The sequence below is a fragment of the Acanthopagrus latus genome, chromosome 16 (genome assembly GCF_904848185.1).
Source record: "Acanthopagrus latus isolate v.2019 chromosome 16, fAcaLat1.1, whole genome shotgun sequence".
Classification (NCBI taxonomy): Eukaryota; Metazoa; Chordata; class Actinopteri; order Spariformes; family Sparidae; genus Acanthopagrus; species Acanthopagrus latus.
The window spans coordinates 24170052-24191420 of record NC_051054.1 but is presented as its reverse complement, the minus strand read 5'-3'; the positions used below and the strand labels follow the sequence as shown (position 1 = coordinate 24191420).

The following is a 21369-nucleotide window of genomic DNA, read 5'->3' as shown; positions in this document are numbered from 1 at the left end:
AAAAACACTGATTCTGACAATTCGAGAAATATCAGATATCAGATGCTGTAATTGTCAGTCTGTAACATCAATATTTTAGAAAACGCCAATAACACCTAGTCAACACTTTATAGATACATGTAAATGTATGCTTAAAGTAATTTACTTTTGATACTTGAGTACATTATTGCCAGAACATTACTAATACTTAAATATATAATATCAGGTACTTTTCTCAAGTATTATTCTTATGGATGACTTTCACCTAACAGTATATCTAACTTTTACTCAAGTATGAAATGTAGGTATTTTCAACAACACTGCTGGTTAATGGGCTATGAAATGGAACTTGGCAAAATGGTGTGTACTTTTATGTTTTTCTACAAGGATTCAAAACACGAGGGATAAAGTTATATGACCTGCCTGAGAACCGACAATAGAGTTTGGTAACATCTGTCAAGCAAACCTGAACATCAATAAACTTCAGAGACAGTGTTTACTGCCAGGGTTTTTGAACGGGGATGCACCATTTTGGCAGGTGTTCATTATGTCAAGCCTCACTATATTAAGCATCATTTTATTAAGATAACTGATAAAATCTATACAAATGTTTACATTATTGAGGACAAACTGTAACCAGTCAAGCTCGTTCTCAAATGTCAGAAACATGACATCAAGCAGAAGCAGCAGTCACAGTCACTGCATGTAATAAAGGCATCTTAAAGATTACACTCTCATACACATACATTTTATATGATAGATGTTTAAGTTATTTTGTCTACCACAATTGCCCCTGTAATGTAAAACACATAAGTGGTTAAATCATTATAACCTTCATGAAGGCAGGATTTATTCCAGGGCTGTAATACTATATTTGTAAAAAATATATTAAAAAAAAAAAAAAAAGAGAGAGAGAGAGATTTGTATTTTACTTAAGTGAACATTTCTCATTACTCTTTGCATATATTGACAGTGCAGCATCTGTAGTACTCACAGACATTTTCAGCAACTGAACACACAGTAAAGCTACAAAACTCTCACATGAGAAAAGATACCAGTACAGTATTAACCTTGATGTTCCTTTTTTGCAGTTGTGGGTCTAAGAAGCTAACCGTCTAGGTTCAAATTATTGTCATTCAGTTTGGTTAATAATTGTGCAGAAAAATGTTTCCTGGTATCAGAGCTTCTAGTCATGTCCCGCTCCGCTGATCTGGACCACAGTCTTTCCTCGAGCATGACCCATCTCCACCTTATTCAGGGCCTGGGGAACCTGGGAGAAGCTGAAGGTCTCCTCCACCACGGCCCGGATCTGATACAGAACAGATAGCGGAAGTCACAAAGGCCTTGTTTCTCAAATATCATGAATTACAAACATTTGGTCTTGTACCTGTCCTGCATCCACCATCTCCCTTACTTCATCCAAAGCAGGACCACTCGGTGCAAAGAATCCCCAGCGGTAGTGAACACCTTTGACAAGGTGCTACAAGAAAACACAATGAGAGAAATCACATGAAGAACAGAGCAATTCCAGCATGTGCATTAACAAAACTTCACTGTTGATAAGGTCAGCCTGACAGTGTAACATAGTAAGGTCACATTCCTGTAATAATCGTTGCAATAACTAACTGTGCTACTGGTGCTCTACAGATAGTACAGCAATGTGTGAGAGAACATTCAGACAGACAGGTTAGAATTGTTTGTCTTTATAAATGTTGATAATCTTTGTTTTTAAAAGACAAAATTAACAGTTGCTCCATCTACAAGTTAATACGTTGAAGGTCTTATTGATAACATCTTTATGTCAAAAAATCATTAAAATAAAAAACACATCTGCAGAGCTTGTAGAACAGTACAGACAAATGTCTTTTCAATTATGACTCTGAATTATTAATTTAAAACAGTTTGTCAAGTTCAAAATAATTGTTTTGTTTACCTCTGTGTGAGAATTCTGTACTGTACTACCCTTTAGCAGTCGCTTTTGTCCAAAGCCAATCACATTATTTCATTCATACATTCATACACTGATGGCGGTGGCTGCCATGCAAGGTGCCGACCAGCACATCAGGAGCAGAAGCAAAACTCTTTAAGCTTTAAAAGCCAAATTGCTCTAAAAAAGTTTTGATGACATTTGAAATTCTAACGTGTGTGTGTTTATTAGATGCATCACACCATCTTTCAACACTAAACAAACAACGGTGTGTATGCAAGCCAGGACCTACATGCGTTCCAGGATCGACAGAAATACCCATGTATATCCTCTATACATCTATATACTGTATGTACACCAGTGTACAGTGGGGTCCAAAAGTCTGAGACCACTAGCCAAATTCTACTAATTTGCATTTGTTTTGAATGTAATACTATGCTTTTTGATACAAATAAGAACATAAGCTTAAAATTCTAGTGAAAACAAATCTTTCAAAAATGCCCAGGACTGTCAGAATCTTTTACGAGCTGGCACAGACTCCACACAACCTGCTGACTCGTGTTATTACAGCATGATCTGGCAGTCCATGACAACCGGGACTCCTTGGTCTTCTTTGGTCTTTTAGGTGTGTTTGGGCTCATTATCCACCCGCAGTAGGAATCCTTCTCCACAAAGCTAAAACCAGAGGGTGGATCATCCCTCTGAAGAATGGAATGGTACTTGTAATTGGTCAGGGTGGAATCAATTCTGTGCAGGTATCCAACTCCAGAGTACGCAAAATAGGGTCAGACTTGAATATTCCCAGCACCATGTTTCACTATGGGTTTGAAACACTGTAGTATTGTTTTCATTACATACACCCTACTGTTAGTGCCATACATCTCTTGGATTCATCAATAAATAGAATTGTATCTACTGTGAAACTCTGGCATTCAGCTTAATGTACTGATCTTCTGATGGTCTGGTCACTTTGGTTCTGCCTGATCATGCATGGATACACCTAAATGTGAAACTACTGGTAGCATATGGCAATACCAGTAATCCAATTAGGTTGCGCAGGCACTCCATCTCCTCTAGGATGGCACACCCATACATGTGGTCACAAGAAGGTTTGTTGTGTCTCCCAGCACAGTCTCAAGAGCATGGTGGAGATACCGGGAGACCAACTGTTAGACAAGAGCACTGGACAGGGCAGTAGAAGGGCATCAACCCAGCAGCAGGATCAGTATCTCCTCCTTTGTGTGGGGTAGAACCTGAGGAGCACTTCCATAGTCCTTCAAAATGACCTCCAGCAGGATACTGGTGTGCCAGACCAAACTGTCAGAAACAGACTCCATGAGAACAGCATTGAGTTCCCTCGCCAGACAGCTTAACAACCATTCACACCTGGGCTCACCTAGCCCTAGCAACCCACATAAAGGCCGGTTGGGTCAACGACCCACAAGTGGCCCCAGTGACTCTGAAATTCAGAGCTCCTGAACAACTCTGTAAGGACACAAAACTCCGAAAACTGATGAAGCTTCATTTCTTTCAGCAGTGTCTAATACAACATACTACTCAATGTGGGTCAATATCCAAAGAGTGTCAGGCAACAGGGTGGAGACACATCCCATTTTCCCTTGAGCTTTTAACAGCTGAGTAGGAGTCGCTGCAACTTATGACAAAAGAAGAAATGAGCTGACTTGCTCTTTTGTTATGTTTGACCCAGTGTGTGCAGATGTGTCCGCTGTAGAGATTTGGATATAAAAGGAGTTACTTAGCATGTTCCTTTAGGCCTCTTAAGAAATGAGGACACTGTGACAAGTCCATCTGATGCCTCTCTGGTTTTCCTTTTATTAACAAAGTACACAGTGTGTGAGTGGCAAGGAGATATACAGTATAGAGTATTTTTTTCCACGAGGTACATGCCCCTTCCTGTTCAAGCTCTATGAGAGAACATCAGTCATAAACACTGAAACGAATCAGCCACTGGAAGAGGACACCTTTGCTGCGTTAGTCTGAATAATTTGTCTCAAACTAAAGTTTATATTGGAGGGAGAGTGTGGGCGCTAATGAGTGACAAAGTTGTTGTAAATTAAGTCCCCACCTCTCCTAGTCTTACTTATATTACACTGTCTGAAGCACAAGGTGTTACCATAAAAAAGGATGATGGTGGGTATACAGGCAACATGGCTGGTCATGGAATTTGTATGGAAATATCAAAAGACAGAATTTTTGTAAGGTGCCATTAAGGCATCAGATTACATGACATCACATACTATCTGATGACACTCGAAATGCAAAAGGGTTAAGGATCAGTGATCCTGTAGAGAGAGAAGAAACTGGACGCTTTCTTTATGTGTGGAAGTGTAGAGATTCAGTGATCAGTTAAAAAGTATAGCACTGAACAAATTATGCAGCTGCTGCTTAAGTTTTATATCTAAATCATTTTGTCACAAGGAAAGCAATGAACACCAAACTCTCACCGAGGTCTACATGCTTAGCCTGTGCCATCTCCTTGTGACGACCTCTGGAGCAAACCCAGTGGTGTAATTCACATTTAGCATGAAAAAATAGGCAAGTTTCTGAGGCTGTCCCAGTGTGTTCTAATCCTCCTTACACACTCTCTTTGTTAAGTTTCAACTTCATGAGAAGTCAAACTTCACTTGAAAGCATTGGGGCCAAGTTAGCATTTAAGTCTACTTTTTATCTGGCTCTTTAGCTGCCAAATACTCTATGTTTAATTGCTAGTAAGGTTGTTGATAACATATCTACTACTATTTCATAGTATCAAATATACTGTACCATGGCTAAGTTAAGAAAAAAATACCTACAACCACATTTTCCATATGAATGTCAGGACCAAAGGTCCCCAACAGAACATTGCATTGCAACAACATTTTTTTTCACTTGACCTGTCAGTCTTAATGTTGTTTCTGATCAGTTGCATATCAAAGTTATTACAAATATGTTGGTATGTGTTAAGTACCTATTTCTGTAACAGAAGTTCAAACGGTTAAAAATGAGTCCAAAGTCTAAAATGAATCTGTAGTAAATATCTAGTCACCCCTATGCCGATTGAAAGTAAATAGTTCTGGGGCTTCACAGCAAAAGCATTCTCCAAAACAACCAAAGCAGATGGAGACTTCTTTAAAAAGGTAAAATGAATCAAATTAAATTTAAAAAAACACACACACAAAATGGCTTCATACAGCTCATCCAGCATAACTGACCTGACTGTCCTTCTGCCTGCAGTGGGTAGATAATGACTTAAATTTCATTTTTGGGTGAACTTGAAATTTTGATTAGAACAGCTTTAAAAATTAATAATCCTGGCACTTGAAAAACATTTATTTAACATTTACAACAACAGTTATGGAGGAAATTGAATTGATTAGTTGTCAACTATTAAATTAATCACCAAGTATTTGATTATTCGATGATATGACAATTGGTTTGAGTTTTTTTTGTTTTGTTTTTTTTCAGAAAAAAAATATCTTTGAATATAGCCTCTTCAATGTGACTATTTTAAGGTAGTTTTCCTCTTTCATCTTTTGGCTGTGGATGAAACAAAACATTTGATTGAACTAACAACTTGCTGAAAAATAATCAAAAGATGAATCCGCAAACAAAAAAAATCATTAGTTGCAGCAGTAGTAAAAATAGTATGCTGAGAATCCTGTTTTGTGTTTCAAATACCTCTGGCTAAAAATGAATTCATGCACACAACTACATTACAAGAGCCAGCTAAGGATCGTGAGCAAATAAACATTAAAACACACTGGAACAAGTTTCAAAAGTGTTCCACATCACCTCAACCTCACATCCTGTTTTAGGCAGAACTGTGTCAACACACAGTTTCTTTTTAACTGAGTGATGTAATGTAATGCAATAGAAACAATTTGTTTTATTTGATCTAATTGCTTGGACCAGATAATACTTGTGAAACTACACAGAACTTTCTTTATTTTGCTGCTCCATATAAATAGAACTATACTTCCACTCCAGGTAATTCATGTTTAAAACAACACAAACAATTTAGCTTTAGCTGTAACCAATGACTGAACCAAGGAATAGAGGTGTTGCCACACCAACACTGAAATTTCAATGTATTATTTCCATCAAAAGTCAGTTCATACTGTGGACTATGTGGTTAAGACTCAAGTGGAAAGAGGTTGTGCACAAGCCACAAATGTACTGCATGCAAGCTTTGCTCTGCACAATGTTCATCATAGCGGGCACACTGACAGGATACCACTTACACTCAAAGCAGTCAGCTCCAGGAGCCCATCTGTGGTGCTATATTCTAAATATGAGTATAACACCACATATGTACTGAACACATATTAATGAAGTTCAGGAAGGATGTTTTAATCACTGTTACACTGAAGACTAAGACTGGCTGAGAAACACTGTAGCTATAGCAACTGCAAAAATAAACATGACGATATCTGTGCTCTTGGTATTGGGTAATGAGCAGTTTCTTCTGCTATCTAAAGGGAAATGACAAACACTTCCACTCAGTTTGTCTCTGTAAAGGCCAGCTGGAGTTTGGACCAGATTACTGGACTATGTGACGAGCTAATCGAGACTGAGATCTCCAGTGTTGTTGCTCTGTTAGATGTTTGTCTGCCTATATCTATATTTCCAGCTAATGCCTTTTTAATCATATCATAGATATCTGATTGCTCTTTGCCTGGGGACTGGAAAATATATGCTGTGGGTGTTCAAGCAGCCTTACATAATAATTTCAACTAAAAATCAATTATACAAATTGAATTGCCAACCATAAAATAACATCAAAACAGGGTGTCCCACTAGTGTCTTGCCCCCATTTCATATCATCTCTCCAGCTATCCAAACGGAAGATACAACAACATATGTAGGAACATACTTCAGAATTTTGTGGAAAGCCCTGCTAGATTAACAGAGACCAATATAGTGGCAGATTAATACTACAAGGTTTTGACATGTTCTAATCAAAATATGGGTATAACTGGCAGCCATCATTTTATCAACCATCACAAAGTAAACAGCACCAATAAAGTTTTCATATCACAAAGTCATCAACCAGCTATGTGCACCTGCACTATACAGTATGTACAGGGTGACATTACATTGTGTTATGAAAAAAAGTTGAGTCAGACTCCTGTCTTTTTTTTCTTTTGCTGGATCACGCATTATGTCAACACAGTGGTCAAGTTCAAATGAATGATGGTGCTGCATTTTTTTGTGATGTTGAATGCACGATGCAAGATAGTGGGTACTGTCCAAAATGTCTTCCCAAAAGTCCCATTTTTTCAGTTCGTTCAACTATTTTACTCTTGGCATGGTTAGGGTTAGCAGCAACTGATATCCTTGATGTATCCTTCAATAAATATGTCATTAAACAAACTGTTATTCATGTTATTCTAACATGATTACCTTGAGGGCTTTGGTGGCGATAGTTGCAGCCGTCTGCATCATCCCATCAGCAATGCCCAGTCTGTCAGTGTTCTGAAGGAACGATGTTATAAGGGTGACATACTTGGCACCGCTCCAAGGCTTAAGCAGACTCAGGGCCCAACGCTCTGTGTCCCCCCCAATGTTATCCAGGATCAAGTCAAATCTTGAGGTGAAGAGGAGCAGGGTTGATGAAAAGAAGAGACACAAGCAAATATATATACATATAGGGAGGATTTGTGAGTGCAAAAAGAAAAGGATGGCTGGGCAGATAGGAACAGAGGAAGAGCTTACCAGTGAGTACGATTAAGTTCTGTAACACTAATGGCCTGATATAAATATAATAAATATAAAGGGATAGGGTTGCTTTAATAACAAGTGGGCAAGTCATTGACACAAACACATAGCAACTCCAAATAAAAACCAACACCAATAAAAAATGACTGTAGATGTGTGTCTCCGTGTGAATGCGAGCACGTGTGTGTGTGTGTGTGATTGTCTCACTTCTCCAGTGCGCTGAGCGGCTCCTCAACAGGCCCAGCAGTGTAGTCCACCACATGGTCTGCACCCAGTTCCTTTACAAACTGCTCAGCATTCTGGGAGCAGGTAACAGTCACATGGGCTCCCCAAGCCTTCAGCATCTGGATAAAGACAATAGTATCAGTTCTTTTTTTTCAATATGACCACATGGAAAAAGGTATGTTAAAATTGTTAATTCTCTTGATAATATGTAGAATTTATGTCCTAACTACAACTAACTATGTTTGTGTTCCCAATGTTTGAGAAGAACGGAGAATGTATAATTAATGAGATCAAGTGTGACATCTGTGTAATGTGAGCTCCATTATTAAGGTCACCAAGCGAGGTGTGCACTGAAGTCTGAAACCTTTTTATAACACAAACACCATGTCATCAGTGCTCTTGTTTATTTCTGCACTGCTGTGATAGAGTAAGGGTTAACATGTTCACTTTTGTATTGAAAGCAGGCTGTTGTGGTACAAAATTACATAATGTGTACAACATACAGCTCCTCTTTCTCCTTACCTGAATGGCAAATGTTCCCACTCCCCCAGATCCTCCGAGAATCAGAATCCTGCGGGGATGAGGAGATGCACACGAGAGAAAAAACTATTTAAACGGGGAATAAAATATGGAAAAACCTCAGGAAGAGCCACGGAGGAGAGATTCCTTTCCCTGGATGGACAGACATGCAATAGATGTGGCAGGTACAGAACAGAAATACAAAATCACAGTTTACAAATTGCATTGACAGACCACCTGATACAAATTTCCGTGAATGAAATGTACCATGAACGTGTCAACAATGTTGTCTACACTATTGTTGTACAGACTCTCCCTCATTAGGATTAATGTCAAATGCACTCTAGGCTTTATCGCGTCAAGATCACTGTGGTGTGAGAGTGTCTGAGCCGTTGCCAGAGTACCAGAGCACATCACCCTCATCAGGCTCATTACAGTGAGGGCTAACAGGGGCTGAGCTTAGAAGGACCACTGTGGGAATAATTGTCTAGATCAAAGACGGGGAGCTTTTTTGGGGTGGACAGAGATTAACAACAAGTGGAAAGTGTGTGTGTGTGTGTGTGTGTGTGTGTGTGTGTGTGTGTGTGTGTGTGTGTGTGTGTGTGTGTGTGTGTGTGTGTGCGTGTGCCTTCCCTCACCGCTTCTTAGCACAGTTGTCCTTACTGAGCCCACCGGTGTTGACCAGTGCCGACCAGGCAGTGGTAGCCACATAGGGAATGGCTGCTGCCTCTGTGTGGCTCAGTGACTTTGGTTTGTGGGACACCTGAGCACAACACACATTCACAGTAACAGCAATTATACAAATAGCACTGCCTCAATACTTTGCTGCAGTACAATTGCTGAGTCATTATGAGACTGCACAACTGTGCCAGAGTTAGCCAATCTAAAACTGATCCAATTTGCATGCAGCAGTAATGCGCAGCATTACGTGGACCTGCCTTTTAAATTAGGAAGCAGTATACACTGGTGATGGTACTGTCTCACTGACTAAAACCACAATCAACAAAAAGGAAACATATCTGGCTTACTAACTCCACACACATAGTCAACCTCAACACTAAAGGGAGAAATTTGCTGCAGTACTAACAACATTAGCTCAAAACAACAATGCATCAATTAGATGAAAAGTACCTCATTGGCACTTAGTACCACAAACTCAGCCAAGCTGCCCTGCTTCCATGGTGGGATAGCTGCCCAAACCTGAGTTAGACACAGTAAAACCACAACCATTAACCAACAACATAAACAACTGTGTGTCATCATTTCTGTACAGTCAGTTCACATTTGTTAAGGACGATGAGGTTGTGTGGTAATGTATCAAATCTCTACAGCAAACAATTTATGATTAAGGATCCAAGTTAAATTTTTGTGAAATAAAGATCGGCATTATAGCATCAATCTCTTGTTTGTGTTTTTAATAAATGTTTTTCATTAAACTTTAGTACCATAGTTTTCCCATGATAACTCTCTCAATTTGAGAACCACTGGTTCGCTGAAAGATGTAGGACATGTCTCTACTGGCCAGTGCCAATAGGAGTGACTGCTAGGCAGCACTCACTTTTAAGGTCTAGGAGAAGACAGTGGGAGTGGAGCATGGATGTATAGACACACAATCAATGTACAGCAAGAATATTATGTTTGAACTGACAAATGTATTTATACTTTGCTTTTTACAATCTCTGATATTGTAATGGGCAAAAAATACATATGACTTTGTCAGCCCATAGCTACTGATAAAGACACAAAAATAACTCCATATGTGTCCACACCAACATTTTAAAAAAAAATTTAAAGAAAAAACATTTAAAAGATTTTAAAAAGCTGGAACATACTGTCATGGAATTTTTTCTTGAAAATGACTCAAGAACTTTTAAATTTAATTAAACAATGATTCAGTTTTTTAAAGCAGCTATCAGGAACTTTCATTTTTGAGGGATTCTGGTGGTCCCTGTGGACCAAAACATTGAAAGTGAAGTGAGAGACAGACCAGCACATTTTAATGATATTTTTCATTTTTTAAACTCAGCTGTTTGAAGGATACATGACGATGTGGTAATGTATCCGTTTGTGGTTATATGAGATTAATAGTGTTGTGTTTAGTGTTGTACCACCAGACTACAGAGCAGCTTCTTTCCTCAAGCTGTGAGACTCCTCAATTCATCCTCAGTGCTGTACCATCAAAAAGACTTTAACCTCGTCACTTATCTCACCCAATTAAGGCAGAATCTGACCTGGTTACAGACATTAAGAATAACTGTAATAATGGTACAGAAATAGCCACTTCACTTGCTGATGGTCCTCTTTGTGTATGTAGGTTATGACCTACATACACAAAGAGGACCATCAACATTAAACAGACTTTTTCACAACCAGTTAAAACCTACTAGTAGTATATTTAATTTACAATAATATCAATAAAAAAACTCCAAGGTAACTTATGTCAAAACCAACTGTTGACTGAAGTTTACACTAGCTTAATAAGACTTGACGCCATCTCACAGCTTTGTGCAAAAATTCTATTCCAAATGTTTTTTTGGGTTGAGAGATGGAAAAGCATTGAGTCATGTCATATTTCTAAGACAGGTTGACATGACGGTGCATAATTTCGGCAGGAGGATCGCTATGACAAAGCGTACACAGTGGCCAAGAATGGATGAACTTGGTCATCCACAATACGCAGACACAGTGTGGTGGTGATGATCAGCTGGAATTACAGAGCTCCATGTCAGCCAAAAAACACTCCCACACTATTACACCACTAATTGCTCGCACCATTGACATGCTGACACTCTTCCTGCTAAACACTGATTTAGCTCTGTCCTCAGAGATGAGCATTCATCAGGACAGGTTATCTGTTTGCACTGTTTTAAGAAGTGACTGACTTATTCTTAATTATTCTTATTCTCTAAAAGTCCATCTTGTCTAATCTGTCTTTCAGAAAGTTTTTTTCATGCACGGCTAGATGCTTTTGTTTGTAGCACCCTCACTGATTACTTTACACTCGTACTTTATGCATACGTGACTTACTGTGTGCAGGAAGTTGTCACCATAAATAGTTGTATACATAGTGGTTACTGGGTGTGAATGCAAACAGCTCCGTCATCTGCCATTTGATTCCTTTACCTCATCCCTTTCTCTGAAGTACTTCACATCAAGGCCACACTCCATGATGACCCCAGACACGTCCCTACCCAGGATGAGAGGGAACTCACTGCCCGCCTGCTTGATATTCAGAGGGTCTCTCTTCATAGACATCGTTGCAGCACCATAGCCCCCTGATAGGGAGAGAGTGTCTGATATCAGCCTGAGCTTACAGCTTCAGCACAGTCAAACATGAGAAAATGATCAAAAGTTACAGTAGATTATTTGCTGCAACAACAGAATAATACAACTCAATGTTTTACTTGTAGGGACTGCCTAATGTACCAACCAAGGAACACAAAAGTATCAGTGCCACCAAATAATTTTCTTTTTGGTGGAATGTACAGTGGTAAATAGGGTTGTTACCGATACCAGTATCTGAAATTCCTCCAATACTGCCTAAAAGGCTGGAATTGGTATCAATGACAACATAAGTCCCCATATAGATCCAGTATCACATGATTTATTTATCAGAAAAACAACCCTGCTGCTTACCCATGGTATCAGAATCGGTATAATAACTTTGGTGATCCACTGAATTTTCATCTTGTGCTATGACTTCCATGGGTCATGGCTTCTCAAAAGCTGAAAATTGCTGTTGAGTTTTTCAAATGTTTTATTTTGGACATCTCAAGTCGAGTGTTATCTAGTTGCATTATATTGAAAAGAAAGCTCTACAACCAATATCTGTAAAACTCTGCAACTTACACCAAAACAATCTAGATGGAGAAATAGCACTACAGGTAAGAGGAGAAATATGTATTTTTGATTTTGGGGTGAACTGTACCTTTAATTACTCTTACATATGATAAACATGTTTTATCTGAGCTCCTCTTTGCATTGGATGTGCCAAAGAAATAACCATCCTCCACCAAACTTTCTGGACTGTCCCAGGTCTGGGTATCGCAAAAGATATGTTTCATGTTTTCCCATGTCGTAGTCATCCATATGACAACAAACATGTACATAAGGCAGAGACAACATAACACCTTCCAACATGCAACCATCAAAGAGCATTGGAGCTAATGAAACTTAAACTGTCACTGAGCGCCCTTTCAAACTGTCATGGCTTTTGCCCCCTTTCTGTTCACCCACGAGAGTGCTCACACTTTTCTTTCAAACTCGTATAATGTACATGCAAATAGGCTTGTCACTCACCTCTCATGCTGACATCAATTGGGTTTAGTCCTGCTGCGCACACTTTGATAATAACCTCATTTGGGTAGTTGATGATGGGGAAACTGGCATTTTTTGTGAACCGTAACACGTCATTGCTGCCATATTTATCAATAACCCAGGCAGGCATAATAGTCATGCAGGTTTTGTTAGTACTGAACAGTCTTGACTGAATGCCATGCCAGGAAAATGATGTGTTCACCCTTCGTGATTTATTAAGTCGAATTAACCACCTGCTATGCACTAGGTGTCTAACAGAACACATCTTTGCAATCCTAAAAGCTTAAATACTGTCAAATAAAGAAGCAACTGCGCAACTGTAAATTAGCAGCGCTTTCAGTCCCTGTTACCTGCAGGAATAATTCAAGCGTACAGCCTGTAAATCTCTTAACAAACGTCTTAATAACGACGACTACCTTCTGACTATAAACATTTTGTTTTTATATATACATGTCTAACTACTCGTTTCGACAAAATGCAGTATTTACAAAGTTTATGTTCATTTCGACTCAACGTCCTCTCCTGAAACATGACACTTCCTCGACCGGTGTCTCTGACAGCGCTCTGCTCTATTACACCAATCAGAGCGCGGTTTCCTCAACAGCGGTCCAACCACATACAGCGGTGTTGGACGTCATTATCGAAACAAACATGGCGGCCCGCAAGTGATGTGTGAAGGTTGCTGTCCATTTGAAAGATTGTCACAAAAATGCTGGAAATATGCTCGGATTAACAATAAGAGAGGTTAGTACGTCTGTTCACTTGCTCCGTGTTTGTCTGCTCCAGTTAAATGCATAGTAGACGCTGTTTGCTGTCAACTTATATAAGCCAAAGTGAAATAATATAGCATATCTGATACTTTAGCTTACTGACTGGCAATAGCTAAAACATATTGTCAGGCAAGTGTTAGACAAATGTCTATCTGGTTGAGGAAGTTGTATTACGTAGTTTTATGAATATGCTATAGCAGAAGATTTATGTAAAACTACTAAGCTGCTTTTACCCTTCTTGCATGAACTGAAATGAATATAATCTCATGCAGTAACACTACTTAAATGTGTTTCGTGATTGTGAAGAATTAAAAAGTATGTTTTGCCAAAGTAAAATAAGCAACACGTTTATTTAAGTTGAAGTATTAGCAGAAAACATTGAAAAAAGTATTTAAAAAGTCATTATACAAAATAACCCCAAACAGTGTTTTATGGTTTTATATTAATTCTTAACAATAAACTACAATATGAATGATGAGTTAACGGGGGAAAAGCATTTAATGCAGTCAAGGTGGGCATGATATGGACTATTGTAAAGTCTCTATTTGCAAAGTAATTTGTATCAAACTGTTAAATTAATGTAGTGGGGGTAAAACAAAAAAACAATAACCACTGAAATTTGGTGGAGGAGAAATACAAAATTGTAGTAGGGTACAAATTTAAAATACTCAACTGAAGTACCCCAAAATTGTTGTGTAATATGGCTTTCTCATGGAAGGCATTACACAATAAGAAGGAAGAAGAGCACAGCAGTAAATTATATAGTTAATTGTGATGGAATTCCATTTAGCTGCTTCAATTTCAGGGTACTAGTATGCTGGCCCACTGTCATCAGTAACACACTTTTCCTGCAATGACGAGTCAACTTGTCTGCTGTGAAAAAAGACCTATTGAGTAAAAGAACTGAAATTACATTACTGCTTTATTATTGTTTTCCAGGTATCTTTAGCACTCAGAGAGGGAAAAATCTCCCCAACAGAGCTTTGCAGGAAGTGTCTGAACCACATCAAGAAAACACAACATCTTAATGCATACATAACTGTGACAGAGGAGTCAGCGCTGAAGCAGGCCCAAGAGGCAGAAACCAGACTGTTGCAAGGTATGGACATGTGAGTGTTTCTATATATTCAGTGTAGAGTCATATTTGATACTGTAACTGTTTGTTACGGTTTTCCCTCAGGTGCCCCCAAAGGTCATCTGGATGGAATCCCCTTTGCAGTCAAGGATAACTTCTGTACAGAGAATATCAAGACCACATGTGCTTCCAGGATGCTGAAAGGTATGTCTAAACCTCAGTATGTACAACTGATCTATTTTCCACTCTGTGTCAGTCCACTAATAATAATCTACCATTACTTTTGCTTCAGAGTACACCCCACTCTACAATGCTACAGTGGTCCAGAAGCTCTTGGACCAAGGAGCTGTTCTCATGGGGAAGACCAACATGGATGAGTTTGCTATGGGGTAAGGCCATTGTAGTGTCAGAATGAATAGCTTTCTACTCACAGCCATATTTTAGTAATCACCAGTTACAAATTTAAGTGTTTTTATTAATTGATTGATAAGGCTGGACAGTGCATTTTCCAGGTTACTGGTCTTATTTATGTATTTGTCCCACAGTGCAGGCAGTACTGATGGGGCTTTCGGCCCAGTGAGAAACCCCTGGAGTTATGCAGCTCCCTACAGAGAGCAGACAGGAGCAGTGGCAGACTCTAACTGGGTGGTCACTGGAGGAAGTTCAGGAGGAAGTGCTGCAGCTGTGGCCTCACTCACCAGCTACCTGTGTGTGAACACATTCACTGGCTAAAGAACACTGTTCCAAAGAAAAGAAATATTTGAATTAAATCAAAGTGTACTGTATTGGTAACATTTGGCAGGGCTCTGGGTTCAGACACAGGCGGTTCTACTCGTAATCCTGGAGCCCTATGTGGCGTTGTGGCCTTGAAGCCCACATATGGTCTGCTGTCCAGACATGGTCTCATCCCATTGGTCAACTCCATGGATGTCCCTGGCATTATGACCCGGAGTGTCAGTGATGCAGCCATCGTCTTAGGTAGGAAACTGTTGATGACCCATGCTATGTAGGATTGTTCACAACCCGTGTGAAACATTTCCAGTAACTCTAGAGCGTTCTAACATCCAAAAGTGTATTAACTGTAATCATCATCATCCAAAATTCACAACCTAGTTTTATCTTCCAAAATATTCTGCTTCAATTTGCATTTAATCTTTCAAAAACAACATCTTCATAGAGGTCAAAAACTGATTGCCCCCCCTCCTTGCTAACATAAACACAGGTAACTGTAGCCCGTTAAACGTGACAGTCTATCAGCAATCTAACAGCACCATGAAATACATGTATAGAAGTGCAAGAACAAAAAATATATTTTATCTAATTGTTCTGCTCAGTTCTCCAGACCATGCAGAGGAGGTAATTGTTTTCCGCCTGGAAATCATTTAGTACACTATGCTTGCCAGTCTATGAGCAGGTACCATTTAATGCACAATAAATATTACAGTTTATTTTTAGTCAGATACATAATAAGTTAACTGTTCCTCAGAAGGTGTGATGGGACAAATTGAAAAATACCCAGCAGCCATGACATTATGGTAAACCACTACAGCTCCCTCTCTGATATAGGTTATAGAGGTTGGCATGTAAACCACTTTTCTTTGTTGCAGTGTTTGCTGTCTGGGTTCAGTGTCAATAAATTAAGAAACTGAACAAAGTGTTTAAAACATAATAGTATAGTTTAAATGTATCCTAACCCTAACCCAAATACTACAAAGAATACTGATAATAAAAATACACTATGGCATTTTGACCACAAGCGTTGCTTATTCATACTCCACTCAAATTATGGGCCTAACCTGGATTTTGTTGATATGTTACACAGATATCCTTCAAGGTTTTGATATTAGAGATTCAACAACAGTTCCCATACCCTCTTCACTGACTGAGCTACCTGATGACTTTGCTGCCAAGAACATCTGTGTAGGCATCCCCAAGGTGAGTTGAAGTAAATCCTCTCTTGTATTGTCCCAGCATTACTAAAGATTACTGGAATTGTCAAACACTTAAGCATTTCAGTGGTAATTGCCAACTGATATAATTTTAAATGTAAAATGTTAGTAAGTAGTTAATAAGTTGATTTAAATTATAAACACTTCAGAGAACTGCAGTATGTATGTATGTATGTATGTATGTATGTATGTATGTATGTATATATGTGTATGTATATGTATGTATATATATATATATATATATATATATATATATATATATATATATATATATATATATACATATATGTATATATGTATATATATACATATATACATATATATATATATATATATATATATATATATATATATATATATATATATATATATATATATATATATATATATATACATATATGTATATATGTATATATACATATATATATATGTATGTATATATACATATACATATACATATACATATATACATATATGTATATGTATGTGTATATATATATATATATATATATATATATATATATATATATATATATATATATATATATATATATAAATAAAATGTATATTTATGTATATAGTTGAATGTTTAAAAAATATATATATGCAAACAGATTTTAAACATTCATCAATGATTCAAGGCAAAATGGCATTAAAATAATATTCTTCAACTAGACAAATTGCATTTCCTGCGAAAATACAGTGTGAATGATGAAGGCCGAAGGGAAATCTGCTGAATGTACTGCTGAAAAGCTGAAAAAGCTGAAAAGCTAAAAGCAGAAAGAGCATAAAAAGCTGAACACGCTGATAGCTGAACAGTTTCTGTAGCTGAACATGAAGCTGAATGTATAAAGAAGCTCAAAAGGCAGAGAGATGAATATTTTCAAAAGATGGAAAGACAGAAAAGCTGAAGAGGGCTGAAAAAGTTTAAAAAGTTGAACATTTTCAAAGCTGAACATGAAGCGGAATGTTTAAAGGAGTTGAAAAGGCAGAAAGATGAACATCTGAAAAGGCTAAAGAAAGGTGTAGAGCAAGAGGGCCGAAAGAGCTTGAAAAGGAGAAAAAAGACAGAAAAGGCCGAAAAGTTGTAGAATAAGAGGGCAGAAAGAGCTCAAAAAGTTGAAAAAAGACTGAAAAAGTGGAAAGTTAAAGGCAGAAAGAGCTTTAAAAGTTGAACATATTGATAGTCGAACAGTTTCTGTAGCAGAACATGAAGCAGAATGTATAAAAAAGCTGCAAAGGTACAAAGATGAATATTTTTAAAAGATGAAAAGGCAGATAAGCTGAGGAGGGCTGAAAGAGTTTAAAAAGTTGAACATTTTTATATCTGAACATGAAGCAGAATGTTTGAAGGAGTTGAAAAGGCAGAAAGATGAATATCTGAAAAGGCTAAAAAGGTCTAGAGCAAGAGGGCAGAAAGAGGTTAAAAATGTGAAAAAACACTGGAATGGTGGACAGTTAAAAGCAGAAAGAACGTAAAAAGGTGAAAAAACACTGAATCGGTTGAAAGTTAAAGGCAGAAAGAGCTTAAAATGGCTTCATCATCTATGTAAAGTAAAAGATGTGGGATTCAAATCCAGCTGAAGAGAATTCTCTCTCCAGTGTTCCAGCTGCTCTTCAATCAAGTGATGGTGTCACTCACTCTAGCTGACGCAATACACACACATTCTACAGATACACACGCTGGAGAAGTAGCAGAGACAAAATGTCCCCATAAGGATGAATGGGAAAATGCCTCCCAAACCCCTGCGATTTTACAAAAAACCGTAACTGTTAGGGCCAAAATATCTATATGGTGAGTGAGGGGAGACATAGCCGAACTCGGTGATCTTGTTTTTATTTCTGGAAAGTGAGAAATGAGGGCACAAATGCAAGAGACAAATCAGGTACCGTCTGCTGTCTTCCAGAAATTTAGGCTCAAAATTAACATTGCGGCTTATGGGGCGGCTTAGTGACTTCTTGTCGCTCCAGGGCTTCCACATCCAAAACTGTAAGTCGTACATCTGAAATGAGACCATCATCTGAAAGCCAACAACTACATTTCTATGTATACATTGTCTATGTTGAGTGAAAGGTTTTGGATCGAAATCAAGCTGAAGAGAATTTTTTTTTCTCACTTTTGGAGCTGCTCTACACTCTGGGGTGCAGCAGTTGATGATGTCACGCACTCTAGCTCACGCAATACACACCCATTATAAAATCAGAAGAGTGGCTAAAAGTTCTTCAAACTAAAACTGTGATTAGTCCAAAATCGTACAATATCTTTAAAAACTGAATACAAGCCCAGTAGTTCAAGGTTTTGTGACTCTTTTAAAGTTGGAATGGTGTCTCTAGCTCAAAGCATGAGGGAGAAGAAGAGGTTGAAAGTCAAGGATTTTTGAAGAGGATTTGAAGCTTTTCCCATTTGCGGCAATGTTAAATTTTTTTCATAAAAAGCTGAATTTATGAAAAAGTTGAAAAGCTGAACAGCAGAAGGCTGAAAGAAGGCTGAACATTTTAATAGCTGAATGGTTTCAATAGCTGAACGTATGCTGAAGTTATAGCTGAATGAAATTTGAAAAAATCCCCATAAGGATGAATGGGCAAAATTTTGAAAAATAGAAGCTCACATGTCCTTAAAAAGCTGCACATTTTGATACTTGAATGGTTTCAATAGCTCAAGAACTGTAGGAGAAGAAGCGTGCCGAAAAACGTACGGAAGAAGAATAAAAACTTTAATTAAAAACTTTAATTAGTGTGAATGCCTTTAGCATTCACACTAATTAAATGGATTTCCTAAAAGTTCCTGTCTTTTCTGTCTCTCCTGTCTCTTAATATATGTTAGGAGTACCACGCCCCAGGGCTGTCTGAGGAGATTCTAGTGCAGTGGAGTCGTGTTGCTGACATGTTTGAGAGAGCAGGGGCGCGGGTGGTGCAAGTATCCCTCCCCCACACCCAGTACTCCATTGTGTGCTACCACGTCCTGTGCCATGCTGAAGTGGCGTCTAACATGGCCCGTTTTGACGGCCTAGAATATGGTATAAACTACACTGCTTTACACTAGTTTCCGTCACACATTATGGGAGTCTGAATTTTTTTAGTCAGGAAGGGTAAAACTATTGATTTCCCGCCCTCTTCAATCAGGCCATCGTAGTCCAGTGAACAGCTCAACGGAAGCCATGTATGCCTCAACCCGACATGAGGGCTTCAACGATGTAGTGAGAGGGAGGATATTGTCTGGAAACTACTTCCTGCTCAAACAGTAAGACAACAGATCGATTCATTCACCCTTATGTTTCAGTCTCTTACCTTCAAACCATTGTGTAGCTGACACTTTTTTGCTGTGACTTTTTCTCTGCTCTTTGATCTATACTGTTATGTGATCCAAAAGTTATGAGCACATTTGTTCACTAACCAATTTGTCTTTCATGAAATATAAGACAGAATGAAACTGTGTGGTGGAGCTATAATATTTCCAAAATTGCAAGAATTAACTGTAGACATACTTATTTTGTCAGGAACTACCAGCACTACTTTGTGAAGGCTCAGAAAGTCCGCCGACTTATTACAAACGATTTCAAGCACGTGTTCAGCACAGGTGTGGACTTGCTGCTGACGCCCACCACTCTGACTGACGCAGCCTGTTACTCCGAGTTCACACAGGAAGACAACCGAACTCGCAGCGCACAGGAAGACATCTTCACCCAGCCTGTCAACATGGCAGGTACAGAGAGAAAAACAGAACTGTTCATGCATGGATAGGAAGTGTGGGAGGAATCAGGAACTTATATATTCTTCATCACTGGATACACACACACACTATAATACACCCACACATCCGGAACAACGAACCTTTCATCCAGAACTACTTTCTGTCATAAGAAAAGCACAATGGAGAATAAATGTCAAATTGAAAGAGGAAATAAGCAAAAGCAGTTCCCTCATTTTACTTTGGTAAGCTCTGATGGCAAGAAATACATCACGACTTCAGCTCAATGTATCTCACAGTCTGAGTGTCCAGATTCAGTTAAACTTTCGCCTGCCTTATTCCTCTCCAGACTAAACAGTAATTAACCTTGAGATCTAATCATTGCCTTACCTGAGCTTTTAATCAGCTCTCCTTTTCTTCCCACAAGGTCTCCCCTCTGTTTGTGTGCCAACCGCTTTATCAAAACGGGGCCTTCCCATTGGTTTGCAGCTTATCGGCCCCGCCTTCCAAGACAAGAAGCTCCTTAGTGTTGCCCAATGGGTTGAGCAGAGGGTTGGGTTTCCCTCCATCAGTGACTATGGAGACTCCAGCGAAAGGAGAAAGGATACAGGAATGACTAATGGAGAGCAGGCTTCAGCTTTATGAGGACAACTGTGGACACAAGTAACTGACTGTTGAAAAAGTCACTAAACACAGGTACACAGTATGGACTATGCTATTTGATGGACATTCTTAGCTTGTAGCTTGTAAGACACCTTTTCAGGACATTTGTGTTGAGTCCAGAGCTGAGGCTTTAAATTTCTTTGATGGAATGAAACACAATTAAAATGAGTGACAAACTCAACGACATTCATCACATCATGAGAGCTGGACATTGTACTCAATCTGTGATCTGTTGCTGTATGTGTTCTCTGAAGGTGGTGCTAATAAATAAATACAGGATGGATTTACTCTGACACTGATATTTATTATATGAGATGTTTTAGGAAGTTTCACATCACTCTTTTAAAATCAGAGTGACCCATTTTCTGCTTTAAGTCTTTACTTCACCTGCATCTGCTATCTTGGTGATAGAAAAACGTTTGGATTTTTTGGGCCTTGCTAGCACAGACTTGCTAACTGAAATGACTTGGCCCCTGAGCGGGTCTAGTGACTGGGCCTTCCCCAAACCTGCTTTACACAACTCAACATACCTGCGTACT

The 21369-nt window shown here is 38.6% G+C and overlaps 2 protein-coding genes across 3 annotated transcripts; one reads left to right on the top strand and one right to left on the bottom strand.

Moving 5' to 3' along the window:
- Positions 1-118: 118 nt before the first annotated feature.
- On the bottom strand, positions 119-20680 carry rtn4ip1 (reticulon 4 interacting protein 1). Of its 2 annotated transcripts, none has more exons than XM_037072540.1 (9): positions 20558-20680; positions 11492-11643; positions 9500-9568; positions 9007-9131; positions 8372-8420; positions 7832-7968; positions 7310-7493; positions 1367-1459; positions 119-1288 (listed from the first exon to the last, which is right to left on the bottom strand). In XM_037072540.1, exons 2-9 carry the CDS (start codon positions 11621-11623, stop codon positions 1166-1168), a joined length of 912 nt encoding a protein of 303 aa, XP_036928435.1. In that variant the 5' UTR covers positions 11624-11643; positions 20558-20680; the 3' UTR covers positions 119-1165. The 2 variants fall into 2 exon arrangements, with proteins under 2 accessions (XP_036928435.1, XP_036928434.1); XM_037072539.1 differs by lacking the exon at positions 20558-20680 and adding an exon at positions 12668-12950.
- On the top strand, positions 13273-21123 carry qrsl1 (glutaminyl-tRNA amidotransferase subunit QRSL1). Its single transcript, XM_037072538.1, has 11 exons — positions 13273-13429; positions 14395-14554; positions 14636-14734; positions 14823-14919; positions 15076-15237; positions 15333-15508; positions 16353-16465; positions 19304-19496; positions 19603-19720; positions 19977-20182; positions 20595-21123. The coding sequence occupies exons 1-11, from the start codon at positions 13406-13408 to the stop codon at positions 20810-20812; spliced, it is 1566 nt and encodes a 521-aa protein (XP_036928433.1). The 5' UTR covers positions 13273-13405; the 3' UTR covers positions 20813-21123.
- Positions 21124-21369: the final 246 nt, after the last annotated feature.

Excerpts from the sequence above, each read along its gene's own strand:
- rtn4ip1 (XM_037072539.1), bottom strand. The coding sequence starts at position 12,950 with ATGTGTTCTGTTAGACACCTAGTGCATAGCAGGTGGTTAATTCGACTT. Across the intron at positions 11,644-12,667 it reads AATTGATGTCAGCATGAGAG|GGGGCTATGGTGCTGCAACG; the intron begins GTGAGTGACAAG and ends TCTCCCTATCAG. Across the intron at positions 8,421-9,006 it reads GACAACTGTGCTAAGAAGCG|GATTCTGATTCTCGGAGGAT; the intron begins GTGAGGGAAGGC and ends TCATCCCCGCAG.
- qrsl1 (XM_037072538.1), top strand. The coding sequence starts at position 13,406 with ATGCTCGGATTAACAATAAGAGAG. Across the intron at positions 16,466-19,303 it reads TCTGTGTAGGCATCCCCAAG|GAGTACCACGCCCCAGGGCT; the intron begins GTGAGTTGAAGT and ends AATATATGTTAG. Across the intron at positions 20,183-20,594 it reads CCAGCCTGTCAACATGGCAG|GTCTCCCCTCTGTTTGTGTG; the intron begins GTACAGAGAGAA and ends TCTTCCCACAAG.